The sequence below is a fragment of the Oncorhynchus gorbuscha genome, unplaced genomic scaffold, assembly GCF_021184085.1.
Source record: "Oncorhynchus gorbuscha isolate QuinsamMale2020 ecotype Even-year unplaced genomic scaffold, OgorEven_v1.0 Un_scaffold_2828, whole genome shotgun sequence".
NCBI lineage: Eukaryota > Metazoa > Chordata > Actinopteri > Salmoniformes > Salmonidae > Oncorhynchus > Oncorhynchus gorbuscha.
In genome coordinates this window covers 19,088-46,972 of record NW_025745148.1, presented here as the reverse complement: position 1 = coordinate 46,972, position 27,885 = coordinate 19,088, and the positions used below count along the sequence as shown (strand labels likewise).

Here is a 27,885-nt window from a genome sequence, read left to right as displayed (position 1 = left end):
CTCTCTCTCTCGCTCTCTCTCTCACTCTCTCGCTCTCTCTCTCTCTCGCTCTCTCTCTCTCTCTCCCTCCCTCCCTCCCTCCCCCTCTCTCTCTCCCACTCTCCGTCCGTGTTTTGACACTGGTGGGGAATGACATCCTGCAGAAATAATGATATTTTGAGTGGTAGCTGCAAGCTGGGGATCTAGTGTGTAATTGAAACACTGGGGCACTTTCACACTCTGCCTCCCCCCGTCCTCCCCATACCCAGCTGTGCTCCTGATGGAGCTCCCCTGATTCGCCCAGACAATCCCTCACACTTCTGGCAGGTGGCAAAAAGATACATTCTGGGATTTATTTGTTCAGAGTTTATTCCTCCCAACCCTCTCTGCAAGAGGTAGCTATTCGGAGTAAAGTCTCACATTGTCTTGCGTGTATGGTAATATACACCGGGTATGATTGATTTAATGTTTTAGCTTGCATATGTGTTGATATATGCAGAATTTAGAAAAATGGTATGTAAACGCCGCAGCACAGGACAGGATATTCAATGGCATCATATCGATTAATGTCAAAGAAACTCATCCAGCAGTGACACATCATTTGTACTTATACAGTACTGATTGAATATCCCATACATTCCTTCATCATCTCATACACTTTGTCTGTTGTCATGTTTTTAAAGAGGCATCTGTAACATTAAGTGATACTCAGTTGACACTGGGGATTGTGGGACGGCAGTTTACAAATGTCATAAATGGTGGTAGATGTATTGGGGATCATGAGCAGCCATCGCCTAACTGTGGTTATTGTCTGTCTGTCTGTCTGTCTGTCTGTCTGTCTGTCTGTCTGTCTGTCTGTCTGTCTGTCTGTCTGTCTGTCTGTCTGTCTGTCTGTCTGTCTGTCTGTCTGTCTGTCTGTCTGTCTGTCTGTCTGTCTGTCTGTCTGTCTGTCTGTCTGTCCATGTGTCCGCAGGGTGCGGCTTGAGGCGTTCTCAGACAACAGTGGGAAGCTGCAGCTCTCCCTGCAGGAGATCATAGAATGGCTGACGGCCAAGGACGAGGAGCTGTCAGAGCAGCTGCCCATAGGGGGTGACGTGGGGGCCGTCCAACACCAGAGGGAGTTCCACCAGGTACTGTGTTGGGCCCCTTTCAAAAGCTACATCACACAAACACTGAAACGAGCCAAAATGTGTAACGGCATTCAGAGGAAGAAGGTGAGGACCAAGATGCAGCGTGGTACGTGTTCATATTTATTAAATAGAACTGAACACTAAATACAAAGTAACAAAAGGAATAACAGACACAGTTCTGAAAGGTGATACAAGCACTAAACAGAAAACAACTACCCACAAAACCCATGTGGGCAAGAGCTACCTAAGTATGGTTTTCAATCAGAGACAACGACAGACAGCTGTCCCTGATTGAGAACCATACCCGGCCAAAAACAAAGAAATACAAAAACATAGAAAAAATAACACAGAATGCCCACCCTAGTCACAAAATGGTAGGTAATAATTAGGATTTTCTTACAAGGCAGGGTTCTCCAACCCTGTTCCTGGAGAGCTACCCTCCCATTTTATTCCAAGTTTTTTCTGTGGCACTAAGGAACATTCGATTCATTGCATGGCTTCTATAGAAAGTGTGATTTAATTAATTTACTATAGGCAGATACACAGTAACTACAGTGAACTATAGTTACAAATTGCTTGAGTGGAAACCATCATTCATGCCGAGCTGCAGGAATGTGTGTTTGAGTTACCATCCAGTTGACTCGTATTGATCAAACAAATTCAAAGGCGCCTTCACAGCACAAACCAGTAACACTTTGTCTCTCCCTAGAAACTGGTTATTTACCTGTTTGGAATGGATAGGGCCACTAGGTTATGTTTTAGTGCTTTGACACTAACCTTAGTTTAAGGTTAGCCCATCGGTAACATTAAGGATAGAGGGAAGTAAGCACTTTGAGAGCAGTACATACCTAAACCCTCCCTCCAAAGGGACTTACCTACTTTCAATTAGCAACCACTTCGATTTGAGGCTCTCTTAATTTGGCCATCTATCAAAATAACGACTCTATTTCAGGATTTAAGACTCTGGCTGTTATCTGCAGGAGAGATCGGGACCAACAAAATGGCCGCGGTGTGTTTTGAAAGTAGTGGTGGAAAAAGTACTGTATTGTCATACTTGAGTAAAGGTAAAGATACCTTAATAGAAAATGACTTAAGTAAAAGTGAAAGTCACCCAGTAAAATACTACTTTATTAAAAGTTTTAAAGTATTTGATTTTAAATATACTTAAGTATTAAAAGTAAATGTAAAATATACTTAAGTATCAAAAGTATAAATAATTTCAAATTCCTTATATTAAGCAAACCAGACTGCGCTATTTGCTTGTTTTTTAAATTTACGGTTACATAATTTACAAATGAAGCATGTGTGTTTAGTGAGTCCGCCAGATGAGAGGCAGTAGGGATGATCAGGGATGTTCTCTTGATAAGTGCATAAATTGGACCATTTTCCTGTCCTGCTAATCATTCAAAATGTCACGAGTACTTTTGGGTGTCAGTGAAAACGTATGGAGTAAAAAGTACATCATTTTCTTTCGGAATGTAGTGAATAAAAAGTTGTCAAACATATATATAGTAAAGTAAAGTAAGTAGTACTTTAAAGTATTTGTACTTAAGTACTTTACACCACTGGTTAAAACCACCCAGTGGTGAATCTATAAAAGAGACCCTGAACTGTCGTTAAATAAGAGTGGTTCAGCTGAAATCTTTTTATTTGACATGTTAAAAAGCCCCAGCTGCTCTGTGTTGATGGAGAGGGGAATTCAACCAGTTGAAAGCTGAGAGTTGTGGAGCCAAACAAGCAGATGTCGGGTGCAGAATATAAGAGGAGGAGAGATTGAGTTTCTCAACATTCAGGGGCTTGTTCTGCACTCGTCCTTATTCTGTAGATGAACATTGACAAAATCCTTCCTTGCAATGGTTTCAGTTTCTTTTAAATCCATAGGCAGATACACACACATTTGGTACACACACCCCAAACACAAACAGGCAGGCAGGACACACACACACACACACACACACACACACACACACACACACACACACACACACACACACACACACACACACACACCATAATTGGTCCTGTACTACAGCAGAATGCTCTTTCCACCTACGTTCCACACACTCAGCTGTCAGTTTGTGCAGTGTGTCTCTGAGGAGAGAGAGCCGTATTGACAGTGAGAGTGGTCCCCCACTGTCACAGACTGCTGCTGTGAAATCAGCTTCCACACACACACACACACACACACACCATAATTAACAGGACAAAAACCATAGTCACACACCATCTCCAATCTTTCTCTCTGTCAGTTTGTGCAGTGTGTCTCTGAGAGAGAGAGCCTATTGACTCTGAGAGTGGTCCTCACTCTCCCCCCACTCTCTCTCTCTCTCTCTCACTCTCTCTCTCTGTCTCTCTCTGAAATCTCTTAACAGGACAAAAACCATCTCTGTCTCTCTCTCTCTCTCTCTCTCTCTCTCTCTCTCTCTCTCTCTCTCTCTCTCTCTCTCTCTCTCTCTCTCTCTCTCTCTCTCTCTCTCTCTCTCTCTCTCTCTCTCTCTCTCTCTCTCTCTCTCTCTCTCTCTTACTCTCTCTCTCACTCTCTCTCTCTCTCTCCTGCTAATCTCTCTATCTACTGCTAAGAGATTATAGCCCACTGTGTTGTTTCCTCCCTCCCACCCATACTACAGATTTTGTTACTTAGTATATACCTGCTAAAATCACAATAGATTCCCTCCCCTCCTCTACACTCCACCCTCCTCCTTCCTCACCCCTTTCCTCCCACCATCCCTTTTCTTTTCTTCATGTCCCCATTTTTATGCAATATTCCTTTATAATCTAAGGAGCTCCCACTCCCCAAGTGTGACGTTGCTCCAAAACTTTTCAGACAAAGCGGAGAGGGAAATTGTATGGAGTTTTCTGTGGAGAATTACAGGGTTTAAGAAATGTGAGTTATTGATCTTAAGTGGATTTGTTCGGCAGTATTTCAGTGCGTGGGGAAGTGTCCCTTTCAGTTTGTGTGTGTGCGTGCGTGTGCTTGTGTGCGTGCACATCGCTCTATAAGTATGTGTGTGTGTAGCGTTCTATAAGTGTGTGTGTGTTGTGTTCTATACGTGTGTGTGTAGTGTTCTATAAGTGTGCGTGTATTGTGTTCTATAAGTGTGTGTGTAGTGTTCTATAAGTGTGCGTGTATTGTGTTCTATAAGTGTGTGTGTAGCGTTCTATAAGTGTGTGTGTAGTGTTCTATAAGTGTGCGTGTATTGTGTTCTATAAGTGTGTGTGTAGTGTTCTATGAGTATGTGTGTGTGTAGCGTTCTATAAGTGTGTGTGTAATGTTCTATGAGTATGTGTGTGTTGTGTTCTATAAGTGTGTGTGTAGTGTTCTATAAGTGTGCGTGTATTGTGTTCTATAAGTGTGTGTGTGTGCAGTGTTCTATAAGTGTGTTTGTAGTGTTCTATAAGTGTGTGTGCTGTGTTCTATAAGTGTGTGTGTAGTGTTCTATAAGTGTGTGTGTAGTGTTCTATAAGTATGTGTGTGTGTGTAGCATTCTATAAGTGTGCGTGTATTGTGTTCTATAAGTGTGTGTGTAGTGTTCTATAAGTGTGCGTGTATTGTGTTCTATAACTGTGTGTGTAGTGTTCTATAAGTGTGTGTGTAGTGTTCTATAAGTATGTGTGTGTGTAGCGTTTTATAAGTGTGTGTGTGTAGTGTTCTATAAGTGTATGTGTGTAGTGTTCTATAAGTGTGCGTGTATTTTGTTCTATAAGTGTGTGTGTAGTGTTCTATAAGTGTGTATGTATTGTGTTCTATAAGTGTGTGTGTGTGTAGTGTTCTATAAGTGTGTTTGTAGTGTTCTATAAGTGTGCGTGTATTGTGTTCTATAAGTGTGTGTGTAGTGTTCTATAAGTGTGCGTGTATTGTGTTCTATAAGTGTGTGTGTAGCGTTCTATAAGTGTGTGTGTAGTGTTCTATAAGTGTGCGTGTATTGTGTTCTATAAGTGTGTGTGTAGTGTTCTATGAGTATGTGTGTGTGTAGCGTTCTATAAGTGTGTGTGTAATGTTCTATGAGTATGTGTGTGTTGTGTTCTATAAGTGTGTGTGTAGTGTTCTATAAGTGTGCGTGTATTGTGTTCTATAAGTGTGTGTGTGTGCAGTGTTCTATAAGTGTGTTTGTAGTGTTCTATAAGTGTGTGTGCTGTGTTCTATAAGTGTGTGTGTAGTGTTCTATAAGTGTGTGTGTAGTGTTCTATAAGTATGTGTGTGTGTGTAGCATTCTATAAGTGTGCGTGTATTGTGTTCTATAAGTGTGTGTGTAGTGTTCTATAAGTGTGCGTGTATTGTGTTCTATAACTGTGTGTGTAGTGTTCTATAAGTGTGTGTGTAGTGTTCTATAAGTATGTGTGTGTGTAGCGTTTTATAAGTGTGTGTGTGTAGTGTTCTATAAGTGTATGTGTGTAGTGTTCTATAAGTGTGCGTGTGTTGTGTTCTATACGTGTGTGTGTAGTGTTCTATAAGTGTGTGTGTATTGTGTTCTATAAGTGTGTGTGTGTGTAGTGTTCTATAAGTGTGTTTGTAGTGTTCTATAAGTGTGTGTGCTGTGTTCTATAAGTGTGTGTGTAGTGTTCTATAAGTGTGTGTAGTGTTCTATAAGTATGTGTGTGTGTAGCGTTCTATAAGTGTGTGTGTGTAGTGTTCTATAAGTGTGTGTGTGTAGTGTTCTATAAGTGTGTGTGTATTGTGTTATATAAGTGTGCGTGTGTTGTGTTCTATAAGTGTATGTGTGTAGTGTTCTATAAGTGTGTGTGTACTGTTCTATAATTGTGCGTGTGTTGTGTTCTATAAGTGTATGTGTGTAGTGTTCTATAAGTGTGTGTGTAGAACGCCGCAGCCCGTCTGGTGTTCAACCTTCCCAAGTTCCCAAGTTCTCTCACGTCACCCCGCTCCTCCGTTCTCTCCACTGGCTTCCAGTTGAAGCTCGCATCCGCTACAAGACCATGGTGCTTGCCTACGGAGCTGTGAGGGGAACGGCACCTCAGTACCTCCAGGCTCTGATCAGGCCCTACACCCAAACAAGGGCACTGCGTTCATCCACCTCTGGCCTGCTCGCCTCCCTACCACTGAGGAAGTACAGCTCCCGCTCAGCCCAGTCAAAACTGTTCGCTGCCCTGGCCCCCCAATGGTGGAACAAACTCCCTCACGACGCCAGGACAGCGGAGTCAATCACCACCTTCCGGAGACACCTGAAACCCCACCTCTTTAAGGAATACCTAGAATAGGTTAAGTAATCCCTCTCACCCCACCCCCCTAAGTTTTAGATGCACTATTGTTAAGTGACTGTCCCACTGGATGTCATAAGGTGAATGCACCAATTTGTAAGTCGCTCTGGATAAGAGCGTCTGCTAAATGACTTAAATGTATGTCTTAAATGTAAAAGTGTGTGTGTATTGTGTTCTATAAGTGTGTGTGTAGTGTTCTATAAGTAAGTGTGTGTGTAGCGTTCTATAAGTGTGGGTGTATTGTGTTCTATAAGTGTGTGTGTAGTGTTCTATAAGTGTGTGTGTAGTGTTCTATAAGTTTGTGTGTGTAGTGTTCTATAAGTGTGTGTGTAGTGTTCTATAAGTGTGTGTGTATTGTGTTCTATAAGTGTGTGTGTGTGTGTAGTGTTCTATAAGTGTGTATGTATTGTGTTCTATAAGTGTGTGTGTAGTGTTCTATAAGTGTGTGTGTAGTGTTATATAAGTGTGCGTGTATTGTGTTCTATAAGTGTGTGTGTAGTGTTCTATAAGTGTGTGTGTATTGTGTTCTATAAGTGTGTGTGTAGTGTTCTATAAGTGTGTGTGTAGTGTTCTATAAGTGTGTGTGTAGTGTTCTATAAGTATGTGTGTGTGTAGCGTTCTATAGGTGTGCGTGTGTAGTGTTCTATAAGTGTATGTGTGTAGTGTTCTATAAGTGTGCGTGTATTGTGTTATATAAGTGTGCGTGTGTTGTGTTCTATAAGTGTATGTGTGTAGTGTTCTATAAGTGTGTGTGTACTGTTCTATAAGTGTGCGTGTATTGCGTTCTATAAGTGTGTGTGTAGTGTTCTATAAGTGTGGGTGTATTGTGTTCTATAAGTGTGTGTGTAGTGTTCTATAAGTGTGTGTTTAGTGTTCTATAAGTTTGTGTGTGTGTTGTGTTCTATACGTGTGTGTGTGTAGTGTTCTATAAGTGTGTGTGTAGTGTTCTATAAGTGTGCGTGTATTGTGTTCTATAAATGTGTGTGTAGTGTTCTATAAGTGTGTGTGTATTGTGTTCTATAAGTGTGTGTGTAGTGTTCTATAAGTGTGTGTGTAGTGTTCTATAAGTATGTGTGTGTGTAGCGTTCTATAGGTGTGCGTGTGTAGTGTTCTATAAGTGTATGTGTGTAGTGTTCTATAAGTGTGCGTGTATTGTGTTATATAAGTGTGAGTGTGTTGTGTTATATCAGTGTATGTGTGTAGTGTTCTATAAGTGTGTGTGTACTGTTCTATAAGTGTGTGTGTATTGCGTTCTATAAGTGTGTGTGTAGTGTTCTATAAGTGTGGGTGTATTGTGTTCTATAAGTGTGCGTGTATTGTGTTCTATAAGTGTGTGTGTAGTGTTCTATAAGTGTGTGTTTAGTGTTCTATAAGTTTGTGTGTGTAGTGTTCTATAAGTGTGTGTGTAGTGTTCTATAAGTGTGCGTGTGTTGTGTTCTATAAGTGTGTGTGTAGTGTTCTATAAGTGTGTGTATTGTGTTCTATAAGTGTGTGTGTGTGTAGTGTTCTATAAGTGTGTATGTATTGTGTTCTATAAGTGTGCGTGTGTGTAGTGTTCTATAAGTGTGTGTGTAGTGTTCTATAAGTGTGTGTGCTGTGTTCTATAAGTGTGTGTGTAGTGTTCTATAAGTGTGTGTGTACTGTTCTATAAGTGTGCGTGTATTGCGTTCTATAAGTGTGTGTGTAGTGTTCTATAAGTGTGTGTGTATTGTGTTCTATAAGTGTGTGTGTAGTGTTCTATAAGTGTATGTGTGTAGTGTTCTATAAGTGTATGTGTGTAGTGTTCTATAAGTGTATGTGTGTAGTGTTCTATAAGTGTGCGTGTGTGTAGTGTTCTATAACTGTGTGTGTATTGTGTTCTATAAGTGTGTGTGTGTGTAGTGTTCTATAAGTGTGTATGTATTGTGTTCTATAAGTGTGCGTGTGTGTAGTGTTCTATAAGTGTGTGTGTAGTGTTCTATAAGTGTGTGTGCTGTGTTCTATAAGTGTGTGTGTAGTGTTCTATAAGTGTGTGTGTAGTGTTCTATAAGTGTATGTGTGTAGTGTTCTATAAGTGTGCGTGTATTGTGTTCTATAAGTGTGTGTGTAGCGTTCTATAAGTGTGCATGTATTGTCTTCTATAAGTGTGTGTGTAGTGTTCTATAAGTGTTCGTGTATTGTGTTCTATAAGTGTGTGTGTAGTGTTCTATAAGTATGTGTGTAGTGTAGTGTTCTATAAGTGTGTGTGTAGTGTTCTATAAGTGTGTGTTTAGTGTTCTATAAGTGTGTGTGTGTGTGTGTGTCGTGTTCTATAATTGTGTGTGTTTAGTGTTCTATAAGTGTGTGTGTAGTGTTCTATAATTGTGTGTGTTTAGTGTTCTATAAGTGTGTGTGTAGTGTTCGATATGTGTGTGTGTGCAGTGTTCTATAAGTGTATGTGTGTAGTGTTCTATAAGTGTGCGTGTGTTGTGTTCTATAAGTATGTGTGTGTATTGTGTTCTATAAGTGTGTGTGTGCAGTGTTCTATAAGTGTGCGTGTGTTGTGTTCAATAAGTGTACGTGTGTAGTGTTCTATAAGTGTGTATTTAGTGTTCTATAAGTGTGTGTGTGTCGTGTTCTATAATTGTGTGTGTTTAGTGTTCTATAAGTGTGTGTGTGTGTAGTGTTCTATAAGTGTGTGTGTGTGTGTAGTGTTCGATAAGTGTGTGTGTAGTGTTCTATAAGTTTGTGTGTGTAGTGTTCTATAAGTATGTGTGTGTCATGTTCTATAAGTGTGTGTGTTTAGTGTTCTACAAGTGTGTGTGTTTAGTGTTCTATAAGTGTGTGTGTGTGTGTGTAGTGTTCTATACGTGTGTGTGCTGTGTTCTATAAGTGTGTGTGTAGTGTTCTATAAGTGTGTGTGTAGTGTTCTATAAGTGTGTGTGTAGTGTTCTATAATTATGTGTGTGTGTAGCGTTCTATAAGTGTGCGTGTATTGTGTTCTATAAGTGTGTGTGTAGTGTTCTATAAGTGTGTGTGTATTGTGTTCTATAAGTGTGTGTGTATTGTGTTCTATAAGTGTGTGTGTAGTGTTCTATAAGTGTGTGTGTAGTGTTCTATAAGTATGTGTGTGTGTAGTGTTCTATAGGTGTGCGTGTGTAGTGTTCTATAAGTGTGTGTGTGTAGTATTCTATAAGTGTATGTGTGTAGTGTTCTATAAGTGTGTGTAGTGTTCGATAAGTGTGTGCGTGTATTGTGTTCTATAAGTGTGTGTGTAGTGTTCTATAAGTATGTGTGTAGCGTTCTATAAGTGTGCATGTATTGTGTTCTATAAGTGTGTGTGTAGTGTTCTATAAGTGTGCGTGTATTGTGTTCTATAAGTGTGTGTGTAGTGTTCTATAAGTATGTGTGTAGTGTGTAGTGTTCTATTAGTGTGTGTGTGTGTGTAGTGTTCTATAAGTGTGTGTTTAGTATTCTATAAGTGTGTGTGTAGTGTTCTATAAGTGTGTGTTTAGTGTTCTATAAGTGTGTGTGTGTGTGTAGTGTTCTATAAGTGTGTGTTTAGTGTTCTATAAGTGTGTGCGTGTATTGTGTTCTATAAGTGTGTGTGTAGCGTTCTATAAGTGTGCGTGTGTAGTGTTGTTCTATAAGTGTGTGTGTTGTGTTCTATAAGTGTATTTGTGTCGTGTTCTATAAGTGTGTGTGTGTGTAGTGTTCTATAAGTGTGTGTGTGTGTAGTGTTCGATAAGTGTGTGTGTAGTGTTCTATAAGTTTGTGTGTGTAGTGTTCTATAAGTATGTGTGTGTCATGTTCTATAAGTGTGTGTGTTTAGTGTTCTATAAGTTTGCGTGTGTGTGTATTGTTCTATAAGTGTGTGTGTAGTGTTCTATAAGTGTGTGTGTGTGTAGTGTTCTACAAGTGTGTGTGTTTAGTGTTCTATACGTGTGTGTGTGTAGTGTTCTATACGTGTGTGTGTAGTGTTCTATAAGTGTGTGTATGTGTGTGTAGTGTTCTATAGGTGTGTGTGTAGTGTTCTATAAGTGTGTGTGTGTGTGTGTGTGTGTGTGTGTAGTGTTCTATAAGTGTATGTGTGTAGTGTTCTATAAGTGTGTGTGTGTGTGTGTGTAGTGTTCTATAAGTGTGTGTGTGTGTGTAGTGTTCGATAAGTGTGTGTGTAGTGTTCTATAAGTTTGTGTGTGTAGTGTTCTATAAGTATGTGTGTGTCGTGTTCTATAAGTGTGTGTGTTTAGTGTTCTATAAGTGTGTGTGTGTATTGTTCTATAAGTGTGTGTGTAGTGTTCTATAAGTGTGTGTATGTGTGTGTAGTGTTCTATAGATGTGTGTATAGTGTTCTATAAGTGTGTGTGTTTAGTGTTCTATAAGTGTGTGCGTGTATTGTGTTCTATAAGTGTGTGTGTAGCGTTCTATAAGTGTGCGTGTGTAGTGTTGTTCTATAAGTGTGTGTGTTGTGTTCTATAAGTGTATTTGTGTCGTGTTCTATAAGTGTGTGTGTGTGTAGTGTTCTATAAGTGTGTGTGTGTGTAGTGTTCGATAAGTGTGTGTGTAGTGTTCTATAAGTTTGTGTGTGTAGTGTTCTATAAGTATGTGTGTGTCATGTTCTATAAGTGTGTGTGTTTAGTGTTCTATAAGTGTGCGTGTGTGTGTATTGTTCTATAAGTGTGTGTGTAGTGTTCTATAAGTGTGTGTGTGTGTAGTGTTCTACAAGTGTGTGTGTTTAGTGTTCTATACGTGTGTGTGTGTAGTGTTCTATACGTGTGTGTGTAGTGTTCTATAAGTGTGTGTATGTGTGTGTAGTGTTCTATAGGTGTGTGTGTAGTGTTCTATAAGTGTGTGTGTGTGTGTGTGTGTGTGTGTGTGTGTGTGTGTGTAGTGTTCTATAAGTGTATGTGTGTAGTGTTCTATAAGTGTGTGTGTGTGTGTGTGTAGTGTTCTATAAGTGTGTGTGTGTGTGTAGTGTTCGATAAGTGTGTGTGTAGTGTTCTATAAGTTTGTGTGTGTAGTGTTCTATAAGTATGTGTGTGTCGTGTTCTATAAGTGTGTGTGTTTAGTGTTCTATAAGTGTGTGTGTGTATTGTTCTATAAGTGTGTGTGTAGTGTTCTATAAGTGTGTGTATGTGTGTGTAGTGTTCTATAGATGTGTGTATAGTGTTCTATAAGTGTGTGTGTGTAGTGTTCTATAAGTGTGTGTGTAGTGTTCTATAAGTGTATATGTGTAGTGTTCTATAAGTGTGTGTGTGTGTGTGTGTAGTGTTCTATAAGTGTATGTGTGTAGTGTTCTATAAGTGTGTGTGTGTTGTGTTCTATACGTGTATGTGTGTAGTGTTATATAAGTGTGTATTTAGTGTTCTATAAGTGTCTGTGTGTGTGTCGTGCTCTATAATTGTGTGTGTTTAGTGTTCTATATGTGTGTGTGTGTGTAGTGTTCTATAAGTGTGTGTGTAGTGTTCTATAAGTGTGTGTATGTGTGTGTAGTGTTCTATAAGTGTGTGTGTGTTGTGTTCTATAAGTGTATGTGTGTAGTGTTATATAAGTGTGTATTTAGTGTTCTATAAGTGTGTGTGTGTCGTGCTCTATAAGTGTATGTGTGTAGTGTTATATAAGTGTGTATTTAGTGTTCTATAAGTGTATGTGTGTAGTGTTATATAAGTGTGTATTTAGTGTTCTATAAGTGTATGTGTGTCGTGTTATATAAGTGTGTATTTAGTGTTCTATAAGTGTCTGTGTGTGTGTCGTGCTCTATAATTGTGTGTGTTTAGTGTTCTATAAGTGTGTGTGTGTGTGTAGTGTTCTATACGTGTGTGTGTAGTGTTCTATAAGTGTGTGTATGTGTGTGTAGTGTTCTATAGGTGTGTGTGTAGTGTTATATAAGTGTGTGTGTGTGTGTGTGTGTAGTGTTCTATAAGTGTATGTGTGTAGTGTTCTATAAGTGTGTGTGTGTGTGTGTGTGTGTGTGTGTAGTGTTCTATAAGTGTATGTGTGTAGTGTTCTATAAGTGTGTGTGTGTGTAGTGTTCTATAAGTGTGTGTGTGTGTAGTGTTCTATAAGTGTGTGTGTGTGTGTGTAGTGTTCTATAAGTGTATGTGTGTAGTGTTCTATAAGTGTGTGTGTGTTGTGTTCTATAAGTGTATGTGTGTAGTGTTCTATAAGTGTGTATTTAGTGTTCTATAAGTGTGTGTGTGTCGTGTTCTATAATTGTGTGTGTTTAGTGTTCTATACGTGTGTGTATGTGTGTGTAGTGTTCTATAGGTGTGTGTATAGTGTTCTATAAGTGTGTGTGTGTAGTGTTCTATAAGTGTGTGTGTGTAGTGTTCTATAAGTGTATGTGTGTAGTGTTCTATAAGTGTGTGTGTGCGTGTGTGTGTGTAGTGTTCTATAAGTGTATGTGTGTAGTGTTCTATAAGTGTGTGTGTGTTGTGTTCTATAAGTATATGTGTGTAGTGTTATATAAGTGTGTGTATGTGTGTGTAGTGTTCTATAAGTGTGTGTGTGTTGTGTTCTATAAGTGTATGTGTGTAGTGTTATATAAGTGTGTATTTAGTGTTCTATAAGTGTCTGTGTGTGTGTCGTGCTCTATAATTGTGTGTGTTTAGTGTTCTATAAGTGTGTGTGTGTGTAGTGTTCTATAAGTGTGTGTGTAGTGTTCTATAAGTGTGTGTGTGTGTGTGTAGTGTTCTATAAGTGTATGTGTGTAGTGTTCTATAAGTGTGTGTGTAGTGTTCTATAAGTGTGTGTGTAGTGTTCTAAAAGTGTGTGTGTAGTGTTCTAAAAGTGTGTGTGTAGTGTTCTAAAAGTGTGTGCGTAGTGTTCTATAAGTGTGTGTGTAGTGTTCTATAGGTGTGTGTGTAGTGTTCTATAGGTGTGTGTGTATTGTTCTATAGGTGTGTGTGTAGTGTTCTAAAAGTGTGTGTGTAGTGTTGTAAAAGTGTGTGTGTAGTGTTCTAAAAGTGTGTGCGTAGTGTTCTATAAGTGTGTGTGTAGTGTTGTAAAAGTGTGTGTGTAGTGTTCTAAAAGTGTGTGTGTAGTGTTCTAAAAGTGTGTGTGTAGTGTTGTAAAAGTGTGTGTGTAGTGTTCTAAAAGTGTGTGCGTAGTGTTCTATAAGTGTGTGTGTAGTGTTCTAAAAGTGGGTGTGTAGTGTTGTAAAAGTGTGTGTGTAGTGTTCTAAAAGTGTGTGCGTAGTGTTCTATAAGTGTGTGTGTAGTGTTCTATAGGTGTGTGTGTAGTGTTCTATAGGTGTGTGTGTAGTGTTCTAAAAGTGTGTGTAGTGTTCTATAAGTGTGTGTGTAGTGTTCTATAAGTGTGTGTGTAGTGTTCTAAAAGTGTGTGTGTAGTGTTCTATAAGTGTGTGTGTAGTGTTCTATAAGTGTGTGCGTAGTGTTCTATAAGTGTGTGTGTAGTGTTCTATAGGTGTGTGTGTGTAGTGTTCTATAGGTGTGTGTGTAGTGTTCTATAGGTGTGTGTGTAGTGTTCTATAGGTGTGTGTGTAGTGTTCTATAGGTGTGTGTGTAGTGTTCTATAGGTGTGTGTGTAGTGTTCTATAGGTGTGTGTGTAGTGTTCTATAGGTGTGTGTGTAGTGTTCTATAGGTGTGTGTGTATTGTGTTCTATAAGTGTGTGTGTGTGTAGTGTTCTATAAGTGTGTATGTATTGTGTTCTATAAGTGTGTGTGTGTGTAGTGTTCTATAAGTGTGTGTGTAGTGTTCTATAAGTGTGTGTGCTGTGTTCTATAAGTGTGTGTGTAGTGTTCTATAAGTGTGTGTGTAGTGTTCTATAAGTGTATGTGTGTAGTGTTCTATAAGTGTGCGTGTATTGTGTTCTATAAGTGTGTGTGTAGCGTTCTATAAGTGTGCGTGTATTGTGTTCTATAAGTGTGTGTGTAGTGTTCTATAAGTGTTCGTGTATTGTGTTCTATAAGTGTGTGTGTAGTGTTCTATAAGTATGTGTGTAGTGTAGTGTTCTATAAGTGTGTGTGTAGTGTTCTATAAGTGTGTGTTTAGTGTTCTATAAGTGTGTGTGTGTGTGTGTCGTGTTCTATAATTGTGTGTGTTTAGTGTTCTATAAGTGTGTGTGTAGTGTTCTATAATTGTGTGTGTTTAGTGTTCTATAAGTGTGTGTGTAGTGTTCGATAAGTGTGTGTGTGCAGTGTTCTATAAGTGTATGTGTGTAGTGTTCTATAAGTGTGCGTGTGTTGTGTTCTATAAGTATGTGTGTGTATTGTGTTCTATAAGTGTGTGTGTGCAGTGTTCTATAAGTGTGCGTGTGTTGTGTTCAATAAGTGTACGTGTGTAGTGTTCTATAAGTGTGTATTTAGTGTTCTATAAGTGTGTGTGTGTCGTGTTCTATAATTGTGTGTGTTTAGTGTTCTATAAGTGTGTGTGTGTGTAGTGTTCTATAAGTGTGTGTGTGTGTGTGTAGTGTTCGATAAGTGTGTGTGTAGTGTTCTATAAGTTTGTGTGTGTAGTGTTCTATAAGTATGTGTGTGTCATGTTCTATAAGTGTGTGTGTTTAGTGTTCTACAAGTGTGTGTGTTTAGTGTTCTATAAGTGTGTGTGTGTGTGTGTAGTGTTCTATACGTGTGTGTGCTGTGTTCTATAAGTGTGTGTGTAGTGTTCTATAAGTGTGTGTGTAGTGTTCTATAAGTGTGTGTGTAGTGTTCTATAATTATGTGTGTGTGTAGCGTTCTATAAGTGTGCGTGTATTGTGTTCTATAAGTGTGTGTGTAGTGTTCTATAAGTGTGTGTGTATTGTGTTCTATAAGTGTGTGTGTATTGTGTTCTATAAGTGTGTGTGTAGTGTTCTATAAGTGTGTGTGTAGTGTTCTATAAGTATGTGTGTGTGTAGTGTTCTATAGGTGTGCGTGTGTAGTGTTCTATAAGTGTGTGTGTGTAGTATTCTATAAGTGTATGTGTGTAGTGTTCTATAAGTGTGTGTAGTGTTCGATAAGTGTGTGCGTGTATTGTGTTCTATAAGTGTGTGTGTAGTGTTCTATAAGTATGTGTGTAGCGTTCTATAAGTGTGCATGTATTGTGTTCTATAAGTGTGTGTGTAGTGTTCTATAAGTGTGCGTGTATTGTGTTCTATAAGTGTGTGTGTAGTGTTCTATAAGTATGTGTGTAGTGTGTAGTGTTCTATTAGTGTGTGTGTGTGTGTAGTGTTCTATAAGTGTGTGTTTAGTATTCTATAAGTGTGTGTGTAGTGTTCTATAAGTGTGTGTTTAGTGTTCTATAAGTGTGTGTGTGTGTGTAGTGTTCTATAAGTGTGTGTTTAGTGTTCTATAAGTGTGTGCGTGTATTGTGTTCTATAAGTGTGTGTGTAGCGTTCTATAAGTGTGCGTGTGTAGTGTTGTTCTATAAGTGTGTGTGTTGTGTTCTATAAGTGTATTTGTGTAGTGTTCTATAAGTGTGTATTTAGTGTTCTATAAGTGTGTGTGTGTGTGTGTGTCGTGTTCTATAAGTGTGTGTGTGTGTAGTGTTCTATAAGTGTGTGTGTGTGTAGTGTTCGATAAGTGTGTGTGTAGTGTTCTATAAGTTTGTGTGTGTAGTGTTCTATAAGTATGTGTGTGTCATGTTCTATAAGTGTGTGTGTTTAGTGTTCTATAAGTGTGCGTGTGTGTGTATTGTTCTATAAGTGTGTGTGTAGTGTTCTATAAGTGTGTGTGTGTGTAGTGTTCTACAAGTGTGTGTGTTTAGTGTTCTATACGTGTGTGTGTGTAGTGTTCTATACGTGTGTGTGTAGTGTTCTATAAGTGTGTGTATGTGTGTGTAGTGTTCTATAGGTGTGTGTGTAGTGTTCTATAAGTGTGTGTGTGTGTGTGTGTGTGTGTGTGTGTGTAGTGTTCTATAAGTGTATGTGTGTAGTGTTCTATAAGTGTGTGTGTGTGTGTGTGTGTGTGTAGTGTTCTATAAGTGTGTGTGTGTAGTGTTCGATAAGTGTGTGTGTAGTGTTCTATAAGTTTGTGTGTGTAGTGTTCTATAAGTATGTGTGTGTCGTGTTCTATAAGTGTGTGTGTTTAGTGTTCTATAAGTGTGTGTGTGTATTGTTCTATAAGTGTGTGTGTAGTGTTCTATAAGTGTGTGTATGTGTGTGTAGTGTTCTATAGGTGTGTGTATAGTGTTCTATAAGTGTGTGTGTGTAGTGTTCTATAAGTGTGTGTGTAGTGTTCTATAAGTGTATATGTGTAGTGTTCTATAAGTGTGTGTGTGTGTGTGTGTAGTGTTCTATAAGTGTATGTGTGTAGTGTTCTATAAGTGTGTGTGTGTTGTGTTCTATACGTGTATGTGTGTAGTGTTATATAAGTGTGTATTTAGTGTTCTATAAGTGTCTGTGTGTGTGTCGTGCTCTATAATTGTGTGTGTTTAGTGTTCTATATGTGTGTGTGTGTGTAGTGTTCTATAAGTGTGTGTGTAGTGTTCTATAAGTGTGTGTATGTGTGTGTAGTGTTCTATAAGTGTGTGTGTGTTGTGTTCTATAAGTGTATGTGTGTAGTGTTATATAAGTGTGTATTTAGTGTTCTATAAGTGTGTGTGTGTCGTGCTCTATAAGTGTATGTGTGTAGTGTTATATAAGTGTGTATTTAGTGTTCTATAAGTGTATGTGTGTAGTGTTATATAAGTGTGTATTTAGTGTTCTATAAGTGTATGTGTGTCGTGTTATATAAGTGTGTATTTAGTGTTCTATAAGTGTCTGTGTGTGTGTCGTGCTCTATAATTGTGTGTGTTTAGTGTTCTATAAGTGTGTGTGTGTGTGTAGTGTTCTATACGTGTGTGTGTAGTGTTCTATAAGTGTGTGTATGTGTGTGTAGTGTTCTATAGGTGTGTGTGTAGTGTTATATAAGTGTGTGTGTGTGTGTGTAGTGTTCTATAAGTATATGTGTGTAGTGTTCTATAAGTGTGTGTGTGTGTGTGTGTGTGTAGTGTTCTATAAGTGTATGTGTGTAGTGTTCTATAAGTGTGTGTGTGTGTAGTGTTCTATAAGTGTGTGTGTGTGTAGTGTTCTATAAGTGTGTGTGTGTGTGTGTAGTGTTCTATAAGTGTATGTGTGTAGTGTTCTATAAGTGTGTGTGTGTTGTGTTCTATAAGTGTATGTGTGTAGTGTTCTATAAGTGTGTATTTAGTGTTCTATAAGTGTGTGTGTGTCGTGTTCTATAATTGTGTGTGTTTAGTGTTCTATACGTGTGTGTATGTGTGTGTAGTGTTCTATAGGTGTGTGTATAGTGTTCTATAAGTGTGTGTGTGTAGTGTTCTATAAGTGTGTGTGTGTAGTGTTCTATAAGTGTATGTGTGTAGTGTTCTATAAGTGTGTGTGTGTGTGTGTGTGTGTGTAGTGTTCTATAAGTGTATGTGTGTAGTGTTCTATAAGTGTGTGTGTGTTGTGTTCTATAAGTATATGTGTGTAGTGTTATATAAGTGTGTGTATGTGTGTGTAGTGTTCTATAAGTGTGTGTGTGTTGTGTTCTATAAGTGTATGTGTGTAGTGTTATATAAGTGTGTATTTAGTGTTCTATAAGTGTCTGTGTGTGTGTGTGTGTGCTCTATAATTGTGTGTGTTTAGTGTTCTATAAGTGTGTGTGTGTGTAGTGTTCTATAAGTGTGTGTGTAGTGTTCTATAAGTGTGTGTGTGTGTGTGTAGTGTTCTATAAGTGTATGTGTGTAGTGTTCTATAAGTGTGTGTGTAGTGTTCTATAAGTGTGTGTGTAGTGTTCTAAAAGTGTGTGTGTAGTGTTCTAAAAGTGTGTGTGTAGTGTTCTAAAAGTGTGTGCGTAGTGTTCTATAAGTGTGTGTGTAGTGTTCTATAGGTGTGTGTGTAGTGTTCTATAGGTGTGTGTGTATTGTTCTATAGGTGTGTGTGTAGTGTTCTAAAAGTGTGTGTGTAGTGTTGTAAAAGTGTGTGTGTAGTGTTCTAAAAGTGTGTGCGTAGTGTTCTATAAGTGTGTGTGTAGTGTTGTAAAAGTGTGTGTGTAGTGTTCTAAAAGTGTGTGTGTAGTGTTCTAAAAGTGTGTGTGTAGTGTTCTAAAAGTGTGTGCGTAGTGTTCTATAAGTGTGTGTGTAGTGTTCTAAAAGTGTGTGTGTAGTGTTGTAAAAGTGTGTGTGTAGTGTTCTAAAAGTGTGTGCGTAGTGTTCTATAAGTGTGTGTGTAGTGTTCTATAGGTGTGTGTGTAGTGTTCTATAGGTGTGTGTGTAGTGTTCTAAAAGTGTGTGTAGTGTTCTATAAGTGTGTGTGTAGTGTTCTATAAGTGTGTGTGTAGTGTTCTAAAAGTGTGTGTGTAGTGTTCTATAAGTGTGTGTGTAGTGTTCTATAAGTGTGTGCGTAGTGTTCTATAAGTGTGTGTGTAGTGTTCTATAGGTGTGTGTGTGTAGTGTTCTATAGGTGTGTGTGTAGTGTTCTATAGGTGTGTGTGTGTAGTGTTCTATAGGTGTGTGTGTAGTGTTCTATAGGTGTGTGTGTAGTGTTCTATAGGTGTGTGTGTAGTGTTCTATAGGTGTGTGTGTAGTGTTCTATAGGTGTGTGTGTAGTGTTCTATAGGTGTGTGTGTAGTGTTCTATAGGTGTGTGTGTAGTGTTCTATAGGTGTGTGTGTAGTGTTCTATAGGTGTGTGTGTAGTGTTCTATAGGTGTGTGTGTAGTGTTCTATAGGTGTGTGTGTAGTGTTCTAAAAGTGTGTGTGTAGTGTTCTATAGGTGTGTGTGTAGTGTTCTATAGGTGTGTGTGTAGTGTTCTATAGGTGTGTGTGTAGTGTTCTATAGGTGTGTGTGTAGTGTTCTATAAGTGTGTGTGTAGTGTTCTATAGGTGTGTGTGTAGTGTTCTATAGGTGTGTGTGTAGTGTTCTATAAGTGTGTGTGTAGTGTTCTATAGGTGTGTGTGTAGTGTTCTATAGGTGTGTGTGTAGTGTTCTATAGGTGTGTGTGTAGTGTTCTATAGGTGTGTGTGTAGTGTTCTATAGGTGTGTGTGTAGTGTTCTATAGGTGTGTGTGTAGTGTTCTATAGGTGTGTGTGTAGTGTTCTATAGGTGTGTGTGTAGTGTTCTATAGGTGTGTGTGTAGTGTTCTATAGGTGTGTGTGTAGTGTTCTATAGGTGTGTGTGTAGTGTTCTATAGGTGTGTGTGTAGTGTTCTATAGGTGTGTGTGTAGTGTTCTATAGGTGTGTGTGTAGTGTTCTATAGGTGTGTGTGTAGTGTTCTATAGGTGTGTGTGTAGTGTTCTATAGGTGTGTGTGTAGTGTTCTATAGGTGTGTGTGTAGTGTTCTATAGGTGTGTGTGTAGTGTTCTATAGGTGTGTGTGTAGTGTTCTATAGGTGTGTGTGTAGTGTTCTATAGGTGTGTGTGTAGTGTTCTATAGGTGTGTGTGTAGTGTTCTATAGGTGTGTGTGTAGTGTTCTATAGGTGTGTGTGTAGTGTTCTATAGGTGTGTGTGTAGTGTTCTATAGGTGTGTGTGTAGTGTTCTATAGGTGTGTGTGTAGTGTTCTATAGGTGTGTGTGTAGTGTTCTATAGGTGTGTGTGTAGTGTTCTATAGGTGTGTGTGTAGTGTTCTATAAGTGTGTGTGTAGTGTTCTATAGGTGTGTGTGTAGTGTTCTATAGGTGTGTGTGTAGTGTTCTATAGGTGTGTGTGTAGTGTTCTATAGGTGTGTGTGTAGTGTTCTATAGGTGTGTGTGTAGTGTTCTATAGGTGTGTGTGTAGTGTTCTATAAGTGTGTGTGTAGTGTTCTATAGGTGTGTGTGTAGTGTTCTATAGGTGTGTGTGTAGTGTTCTATAAGTGTGTGTGTAGTGTTCTATAGGTGTGTGTGTAGTGTTCTATAGGTGTGTGTGTAGTGTTCTATAGGTGTGTGTGTAGTGTTCTATAAGTGTGTGTGTAGTGTTCTATAGGTGTGTGTGTAGTGTTCTATAGGTGTGTGTGTAGTGTTCTATAAGTGTGTGTGTAGTGTTCTATAGGTGTGTGTGTAGTGTTCTATAGGTGTGTGTGTAGTGTTCTATAAGTGTGTGTGTAGTGTTCTATAGGTGTGTGTGTAGTGTTCTATAGGTGTGTGTGTAGTGTTCTATAGGTGTGTGTGTAGTGTTCTATAAGTGTGTGTGTAGTGTTCTATAGGTGTGTGTGTCGTGTTCTATAAGTGTGTGTGTTTAGTGTTCTATAAGTGTGTGTGTGTATTGTTCTATAAGTGTGTGTGTAGTGTTCTATAAGTGTGTGTATGTGTGTGTAGTGTTCTATAGGTGTGTGTATAGTGTTCTATAAGTGTGTGTGTGTAGTGTTCTATAAGTGTGTGTGTAGTGTTCTATAAGTGTATATGTGTAGTGTTCTATAAGTGTGTGTGTGTGTGTGTGTAGTGTTCTATAAGTGTATGTGTGTAGTGTTCTATAAGTGTGTGTGTGTTGTGTTCTATACGTGTATGTGTGTAGTGTTATATAAGTGTGTATTTAGTGTTCTATAAGTGTCTGTGTGTGTGTCGTGCTCTATAATTGTGTGTGTTTAGTGTTCTATATGTGTGTGTGTGTGTAGTGTTCTATAAGTGTGTGTGTAGTGTTCTATAAGTGTGTGTATGTGTGTGTAGTGTTCTATAAGTGTGTGTGTGTTGTGTTCTATAAGTGTATGTGTGTAGTGTTATATAAGTGTGTATTTAGTGTTCTATAAGTGTGTGTGTGTCGTGCTCTATAAGTGTATGTGTGTAGTGTTATATAAGTGTGTATTTAGTGTTCTATAAGTGTATGTGTGTAGTGTTATATAAGTGTGTATTTAGTGTTCTATAAGTGTATGTGTGTCGTGTTATATAAGTGTGTATTTAGTGTTCTATAAGTGTCTGTGTGTGTGTCGTGCTCTATAATTGTGTGTGTTTAGTGTTCTATAAGTGTGTGTGTGTGTGTAGTGTTCTATACGTGTGTGTGTAGTGTTCTATAAGTGTGTGTATGTGTGTGTAGTGTTCTATAGGTGTGTGTGTAGTGTTATATAAGTGTGTGTGTGTGTGTGTAGTGTTCTATAAGTGTATGTGTGTAGTGTTCTATAAGTGTGTGTGTGTGTGTGTGTGTGTAGTGTTCTATAAGTGTATGTGTGTAGTGTTCTATAAGTGTGTGTGTGTGTAGTGTTCTATAAGTGTGTGTGTGTGTAGTGTTCTATAAGTGTGTGTGTGTGTGTGTAGTGTTCTATAAGTGTATGTGTGTAGTGTTCTATAAGTGTGTGTGTGTTGTGTTCTATAAGTGTATGTGTGTAGTGTTCTATAAGTGTGTATTTAGTGTTCTATAAGTGTGTGTGTGTCGTGTTCTATAATTGTGTGTGTTTAGTGTTCTATACGTGTGTGTATGTGTGTGTAGTGTTCTATAGGTGTGTGTATAGTGTTCTATAAGTGTGTGTGTGTAGTGTTCTATAAGTGTGTGTGTGTAGTGTTCTATAAGTGTATGTGTGTAGTGTTCTATAAGTGTGTGTGTGTGTGTGTGTGTGTAGTGTTCTATAAGTGTATGTGTGTAGTGTTCTATAAGTGTGTGTGTGTTGTGTTCTATAAGTATATGTGTGTAGTGTTATATAAGTGTGTGTATGTGTGTGTAGTGTTCTATAAGTGTGTGTGTGTTGTGTTCTATAAGTGTATGTGTGTAGTGTTATATAAGTGTGTATTTAGTGTTCTATAAGTGTCTGTGTGTGTGTCGTGCTCTATAATTGTGTGTGTTTAGTGTTCTATAAGTGTGTGTGTGTGTAGTGTTCTATAAGTGTGTGTGTAGTGTTCTATAAGTGTGTGTGTGTGTGTGTAGTGTTCTATAAGTGTATGTGTGTAGTGTTCTATAAGTGTGTGTGTAGTGTTCTATAAGTGTGTGTGTAGTGTTCTAAAAGTGTGTGTGTAGTGTTCTAAAAGTGTGTGTGTAGTGTTCTAAAAGTGTGTGCGTAGTGTTCTATAAGTGTGTGTGTAGTGTTCTATAGGTGTGTGTGTAGTGTTCTATAGGTGTGTGTGTATTGTTCTATAGGTGTGTGTGTAGTGTTCTAAAAGTGTGTGTGTAGTGTTGTAAAAGTGTGTGTGTAGTGTTCTAAAAGTGTGTGCGTAGTGTTCTATAAGTGTGTGTGTAGTGTTGTAAAAGTGTGTGTGTAGTGTTCTAAAAGTGTGTGTGTAGTGTTCTAAAAGTGTGTGTGTAGTGTTCTAAAAGTGTGTGCGTAGTGTTCTATAAGTGTGTGTGTAGTGTTCTAAAAGTGTGTGTGTAGTGTTGTAAAAGTGTGTGTGTAGTGTTCTAAAAGTGTGTGCGTAGTGTTCTATAAGTGTGTGTGTAGTGTTCTATAGGTGTGTGTTCTATAGTAGTGTTCTATGTGTGTAGTGTGTGTGTGTAGTGTTCTAAAAGTGTGTGTGTAGTGTTCTATAAGTGTGTGTGTAGTGTTCTATAAGTGTGTGTGTAGTGTTCTAAAAGTGTTCTATAAGTGTGTGTGTAGTGTTCTATAAGTGTGTGTGTAGTGTTCTATAAGTGTTCTATAGGTGTGTGTGTAGTGTTCTATAGGTGTGTGTGTAGTGTGTGTGTAGTGTTCTATAGGTGTGTGTGTGTTCTAGTGTTCTATAGGTGTGTGTGTAGTGTTCTATAGGTGTGTGTGTAGTGTTCTATAGGTGTGTGTGTAGTGTTCTATAGGTGTGTGTGTAGTGTTCTATAGGTGTGTGTGTAGTGTTCTATAGGTGTGTGTGTAGTGTTCTATAGGTGTGTGTGTAGTGTTCTATAGGTGTGTGTGTAGTGTTCTATAGGTGTGTGTGTAGTGTTCTATAGGTGTGTGTGTAGTGTTCTATAGGTGTGTGTGTAGTGTTCTATAGGTGTGTGTGTAGTGTTCTATAGGTGTGTGTGTAGTGTTCTATAGGTGTGTGTGTAGTGTTCTATAGGTGTGTGTGTAGTGTTCTATAGGTGTGTGTGTAGTGTTCTATAGGTGTGTGTGTAGTGTTCTATAGGTGTGTGTGTAGTGTTCTATAGGTGTTCTATAGGTGTGTGTGTAGTGTTCTATAGGTGTGTGTGTAGTGTTCTATAGGTGTGTGTGTAGTGTTCTATAGGTGTGTGTGTAGTGTTCTATAGTGTTCTATAGTGTGTGTGTAGTGTTCTATAGGTGTGTGTGTAGTGTTCTATAGGTGTGTGTGTAGTGTTCTATAGGTGTGTGTGTAGTGTTCTATAGGTGTGTGTGTAGTGTTCTATAGGTGTGTGTGTAGTGTTCTATAGGTGTGTGTGTAGTGTTCTATAGGTGTGTGTGTAGTGTTCTATAGGTGTGTGTGTAGTGTTCTATAGGTGTGTGTGTAGTGTTCTATAGGTGTGTGTGTAGTGTTCTATAGGTGTGTGTGTAGTGTTCTATAGGTGTGTGTGTAGTGTTCTATAGGTGTGTGTGTAGTGTTCTATAGGTGTGTGTGTAGTGTTCTATAGGTGTGTGTGTAGTGTTCTATAGGTGTGTGTGTAGTGTTCTATAGGTGTGTGTGTAGTGTTCTATAGGTGTGTGTGTAGTGTTCTATAGGTGTGTGTGTAGTGTTCTATAGGTGTGTGTGTGTTCTATAGGTGTTGTGTAGTGTTCTATAGGTGTGTGTGTAGTGTTCTATAGGTGTGTGTGTAGTGTTCTATAGGTGTGTGTGTAGTGTTCTATAGGTGTGTGTGTAGTGTTCTATAGGTGTGTGTGTAGTGTTCTATAGGTGTGTGTGTAGTGTTCTATAGGTGTGTGTGTAGTGTTCTATAGGTGTGTGTGTAGTGTTCTATAGGTGTGTGTGTAGTGTTCTATAGGTGTGTGTGTAGTGTTCTATAGGTGTGTGTGTAGTGTTCTATAGGTGTGTGTGTAGTGTTCTATAGGTGTGTGTGTAGTGTTCTATAGGTGTGTGTGTAGTGTTCTATAGGTGTGTGTGTAGTGTTCTATAGGTGTGTGTGTAGTGTTCTATAGGTGTGTGTGTAGTGTTCTATAGGTGTGTGTGTAGTGTTCTATAGGTGTGTGTGTAGTGTTCTATAGGTGTGTGTGTAGTGTTCTATAAGGTGTGTGTGTAGTGTTCTATAGGTGTGTGTGTAGTGTTCTATAGGTGTGTGTGTAGTGTTCTATAGGTGTGTGTGTAGTGTTCTATAAGTGTGTCTATAGGTGTGTGTGTAGTGTTCTATAGGTGTGTGTAGTGTTCTATAGTGTGTGTGTAGTGTTCTATGTGTGTGTAGTGTTCTAGTGTGTGTGTAGTGTTCTATAGGTGTGTGTGTAGTGTTCTATAGGTGTGTGTGTAGTGTTCTATAAGTGTGTGTGTAGTGTTCTATAGGTGTGTGTGTAGTGTTCTATAGGTGTGTGTGTAGTGTTCTATAGGTGTGTGTGTAGTGTTCTATAGGTGTGTGTAGTGTTCTATAGGTGTGTGTGTAGTGTTCTATAGGTGTGTGTGTAGTGTTCTATAGGTGTGTGTGTAGTGTTCTATAGGTGTGTGTGTAGTGTTCTATAGTGTTCTATAGTGTGTGTAGTGTTCTATAGGTGTGTGTGTAGTGTTCTATAGGTGTGTGTGTAGTGTTCTATAGGTGTGTGTGTAGTGTTCTATAGGTGTGTGTGTAGTGTTCTATAGGTGTGTGTGTAGTGTTCTATAGGTGTGTGTGTGTAGTGTGTGTGTAGTGTTCTATAGGTGTGTGTGTAGTGTTCTAGGTGTGTGTGTAGTGTTCTATAGGTGTGTGTGTAGTGTTCTATAAGTGTGTGTGTAGTGTTCTAGTGTTCTATAGGTGTGTGTGTAGTGTTCTATAGGTGTGTGTGTAGTGTTCTATAGGTGTGTGTGTAGTGTTCTATAGGTGTGTGTGTAGTGTTCTATAGGTGTGTGTGTAGTGTTCTATAGGTGTGTGTGTAGTGTTCTATAAGTGTGTGTGTAGTGTTCTATAGGTGTGTGTGTAGTGTTCTATAGGTGTGTGTGTAGTGTTCTATAAGTGTGTGTGTAGTGTTCTATAGGTGTGTGTGTAGTGTTCTATAGGTGTGTGTGTAGTGTTCTATAGGTGTGTGTGTGTTCTATAGGTGTGTGTGTAGTGTTCTATAAGTGTGTGTGTAGTGTTCTATAGGTGTGTGTGTAGTGTTCTATAGGTGTGTGTGTAGTGTTCTATAAGTGTGTGTGTAGTGTTCTATAGGTGTGTGTGTAGTGTTCTATAGGTGTGTGTGTAGTGTTCTATAGGTGTGTGTGTAGTGTTCTATAGGTGTGTGTGTAGTGTTCTATAGGTGTGTGTGTGTTCTATAGGTGTTCTATAGGTGTGTGTGTAGTGTTCTATAGGTGTGTGTGTAGTGTTCTATAGGTGTGTGTGTAGTGTTCTATAGGTGTGTGTGTAGTGTTCTATAGGTGTGTGTGTAGTGTTCTATAGGTGTGTGTGTAGTGTTCTATAGGTGTGTGTGTAGTGTTCTATAGGTGTGTGTGTAGTGTTCTATAGGTGTGTGTGTAGTGTTCTATAGGTGTGTGTGTAGTGTTCTATAGGTGTGTGTGTAGTGTTCTATAGGTGTGTGTGTAGTGTTCTATAGGTGTGTGTGTAGTGTTCTATAGGTGTGTGTGTAGTGTTCTATAGGTGTGTGTGTAGTGTTCTATAGGTGTGTGTGTAGTGTTCTATAGGTGTGTGTGTAGTGTTCTATAGGTGTGTGTGTAGTGTTCTATAGGTGTGTGTGTAGTGTTCTATAGGTGTGTGTGTAGTGTTCTATAGGTGTGTGTGTAGTGTTCTATAGGTGTGTGTGTGTAGTGTTCTATAGGTGTGTGTGTAGTGTTCTATAGGTGTGTGTGTAGTGTTGTGTGTGTTCTATAGGTGTGTGTGTAGTGTTCTATAGGTGTGTGTGTAGTGTTCTATAGGTGTGTGTGTAGTGTTCTATAGGTGTGTGTGTAGTGTTCTATAGGTGTGTGTGTAGTGTTCTATAGGTGTGTGTGTAGTGTTCTATAGGTGTGTGTGTAGTGTTCTATAGGTGTGTGTGTAGTGTTCTATAGGTGTGTGTGTAGTGTTCTATAGGTGTGTGTGTAGTGTTCTATAGGTGTGTGTGTGTAGTGTTCTATAGGTGTGTGTGTAGTGTTCTATAGGTGTGTGTGTAGGTGTGTGTGTAGTGTTCTATAGGTGTGTGTGTAGTGTTCTATAGGTGTGTGTGTAGTGTTCTATAGGTGTGTGTGTAGTGTTCTATAGGTGTGTGTGTAGTGTTCTATAGGTGTGTGTGTAGTGTTCTATAGGTGTGTGTGTAGTGTTCTATAGGTGTGTGTGTAGTGTTCTATAGGTGTGTGTGTAGTGTTCTATAGGTGTGTGTGTAGTGTTCTATAGGTGTGTGTGTAGTGTTCTATAGGTGTGTGTGTAGTGTTCTATAGGTGTGTGTGTAGTGTTCTATAGGTGTGTGTGTAGTGTTCTATAGGTGTGTGTGTAGTGTTCTATAGGTGTGTGTGTAGTGTTCTATAGGTGTGTGTGTAGTGTTCTATAGGTGTGTGTGTAGTGTTCTATAGGTGTGTGTGTAGTGTTCTATAGGTGTGTGTGTAGTGTTCTATAGGTGTGTGTGTAGTGTTCTATAGGTGTGTGTGTAGTGTTCTATAGGTGTGTGTGTAGTGTTCTATAGGTGTGTGTGTAGTGTTCTATAGGTGTGTGTGTAGTGTTCTATAGGTGTGTGTGTAGTGTTCTATAGGTGTGTGTGTAGTGTTCTATAGGTGTGTGTGTAGTGTTCTATAGGTGTGTGTGTAGTGTTCTATAGGTGTGTGTGTAGTGTTCTATAGGTGTGTGTGTAGTGTTCTATAGGTGTGTGTGTGTTCTAGTGTTCTATAGGTGTGTGTGTAGTGTTCTATAGGTGTGTGTGTAGTGTTCTATAGGTGTGTGTGTAGTGTTCTATAGTGTGTGTGTAGTGTTCTATAGGTGTGTGTGTAGTGTTCTATAGGTGTGTGTGTAGTGTTCTATAGGTGTGTGTGTAGTGTTCTATAGGTGTGTGTGTAGTGTTCTATAGGTGTGTGTGTAGTGTTCTATAGGTGTGTGTGTAGTGTTCTATAGGTGTGTGTGTAGTGTTCTATAGGTGTGTGTGTAGTGTTCTATAGGTGTGTGTGTAGTGTTCTATAGGTGTGTGTGTAGTGTTCTATAGGTGTGTGTGTAGTGTTCTATAGGTGTGTGTGTAGTGTTCTATAGGTGTGTGTGTAGTGTTCTATAGGTGTGTGTGTAGTGTTCTATAGGTGTGTGTGTAGTGTTCTATAGGTGTGTGTGTAGTGTTCTATAGGTGTGTGTGTAGTGTTCTATAGGTGTGTGTGTAGTGTTCTATAGGTGTGTGTGTAGTGTTCTATAGGTGTGTGTGTAGTGTTCTATAGGTGTGTGTGTAGTGTTCTATAGGTGTGTGTGTAGTGTTCTATAGGTGTGTGTGTAGTGTTCTATAGGTGTGTGTGTAGTGTTCTATAAGTGTGTGTATGTGTGTGTAGTGTTCTATAGGTGTGTGTATAGTGTTCTATAGGTGTGTGTGTAGTGTTCTATAGGTGTGTGTGTAGTGTTCTATAGGTGTGTGTGTAGTGTTCTATAGGTGTGTGTGTAGTGTTCTATAAGTGTGTGTATGTGTGTGTAGTGTTCTATAGGTGTGTGTATAGTGTTCTATAGGTGTGTGTGTAGTGTTCTATAGGTGTGTGTGTAGTGTTCTATAAGTGTGTGTATGTGTGTGTAGTGTTCTATAGGTGTGTGTATAGTGTTC

General features: G+C 38.8%; 1 protein-coding gene across 1 annotated transcript in view; it reads left to right on the top strand.

The window, feature by feature from the left end:
- Positions 1 to 248: 248 nt before the first annotated feature.
- Positions 249 to 27,885, top strand: part of LOC124017597 (dystrophin-related protein 2-like) — a gene marked incomplete at both ends in the record, with an annotated part of 43,362 nt that continues 15,725 nt past the window's right edge. Inside the window, 2 exons of the mRNA XM_046332801.1 lie at positions 249 to 374; positions 953 to 1,109. Of these exons, the coding sequence (XP_046188757.1) occupies positions 249 to 374; positions 953 to 1,109 (283 nt within the window). The remainder of the gene's footprint in view (positions 375 to 952; positions 1,110 to 27,885) is intronic.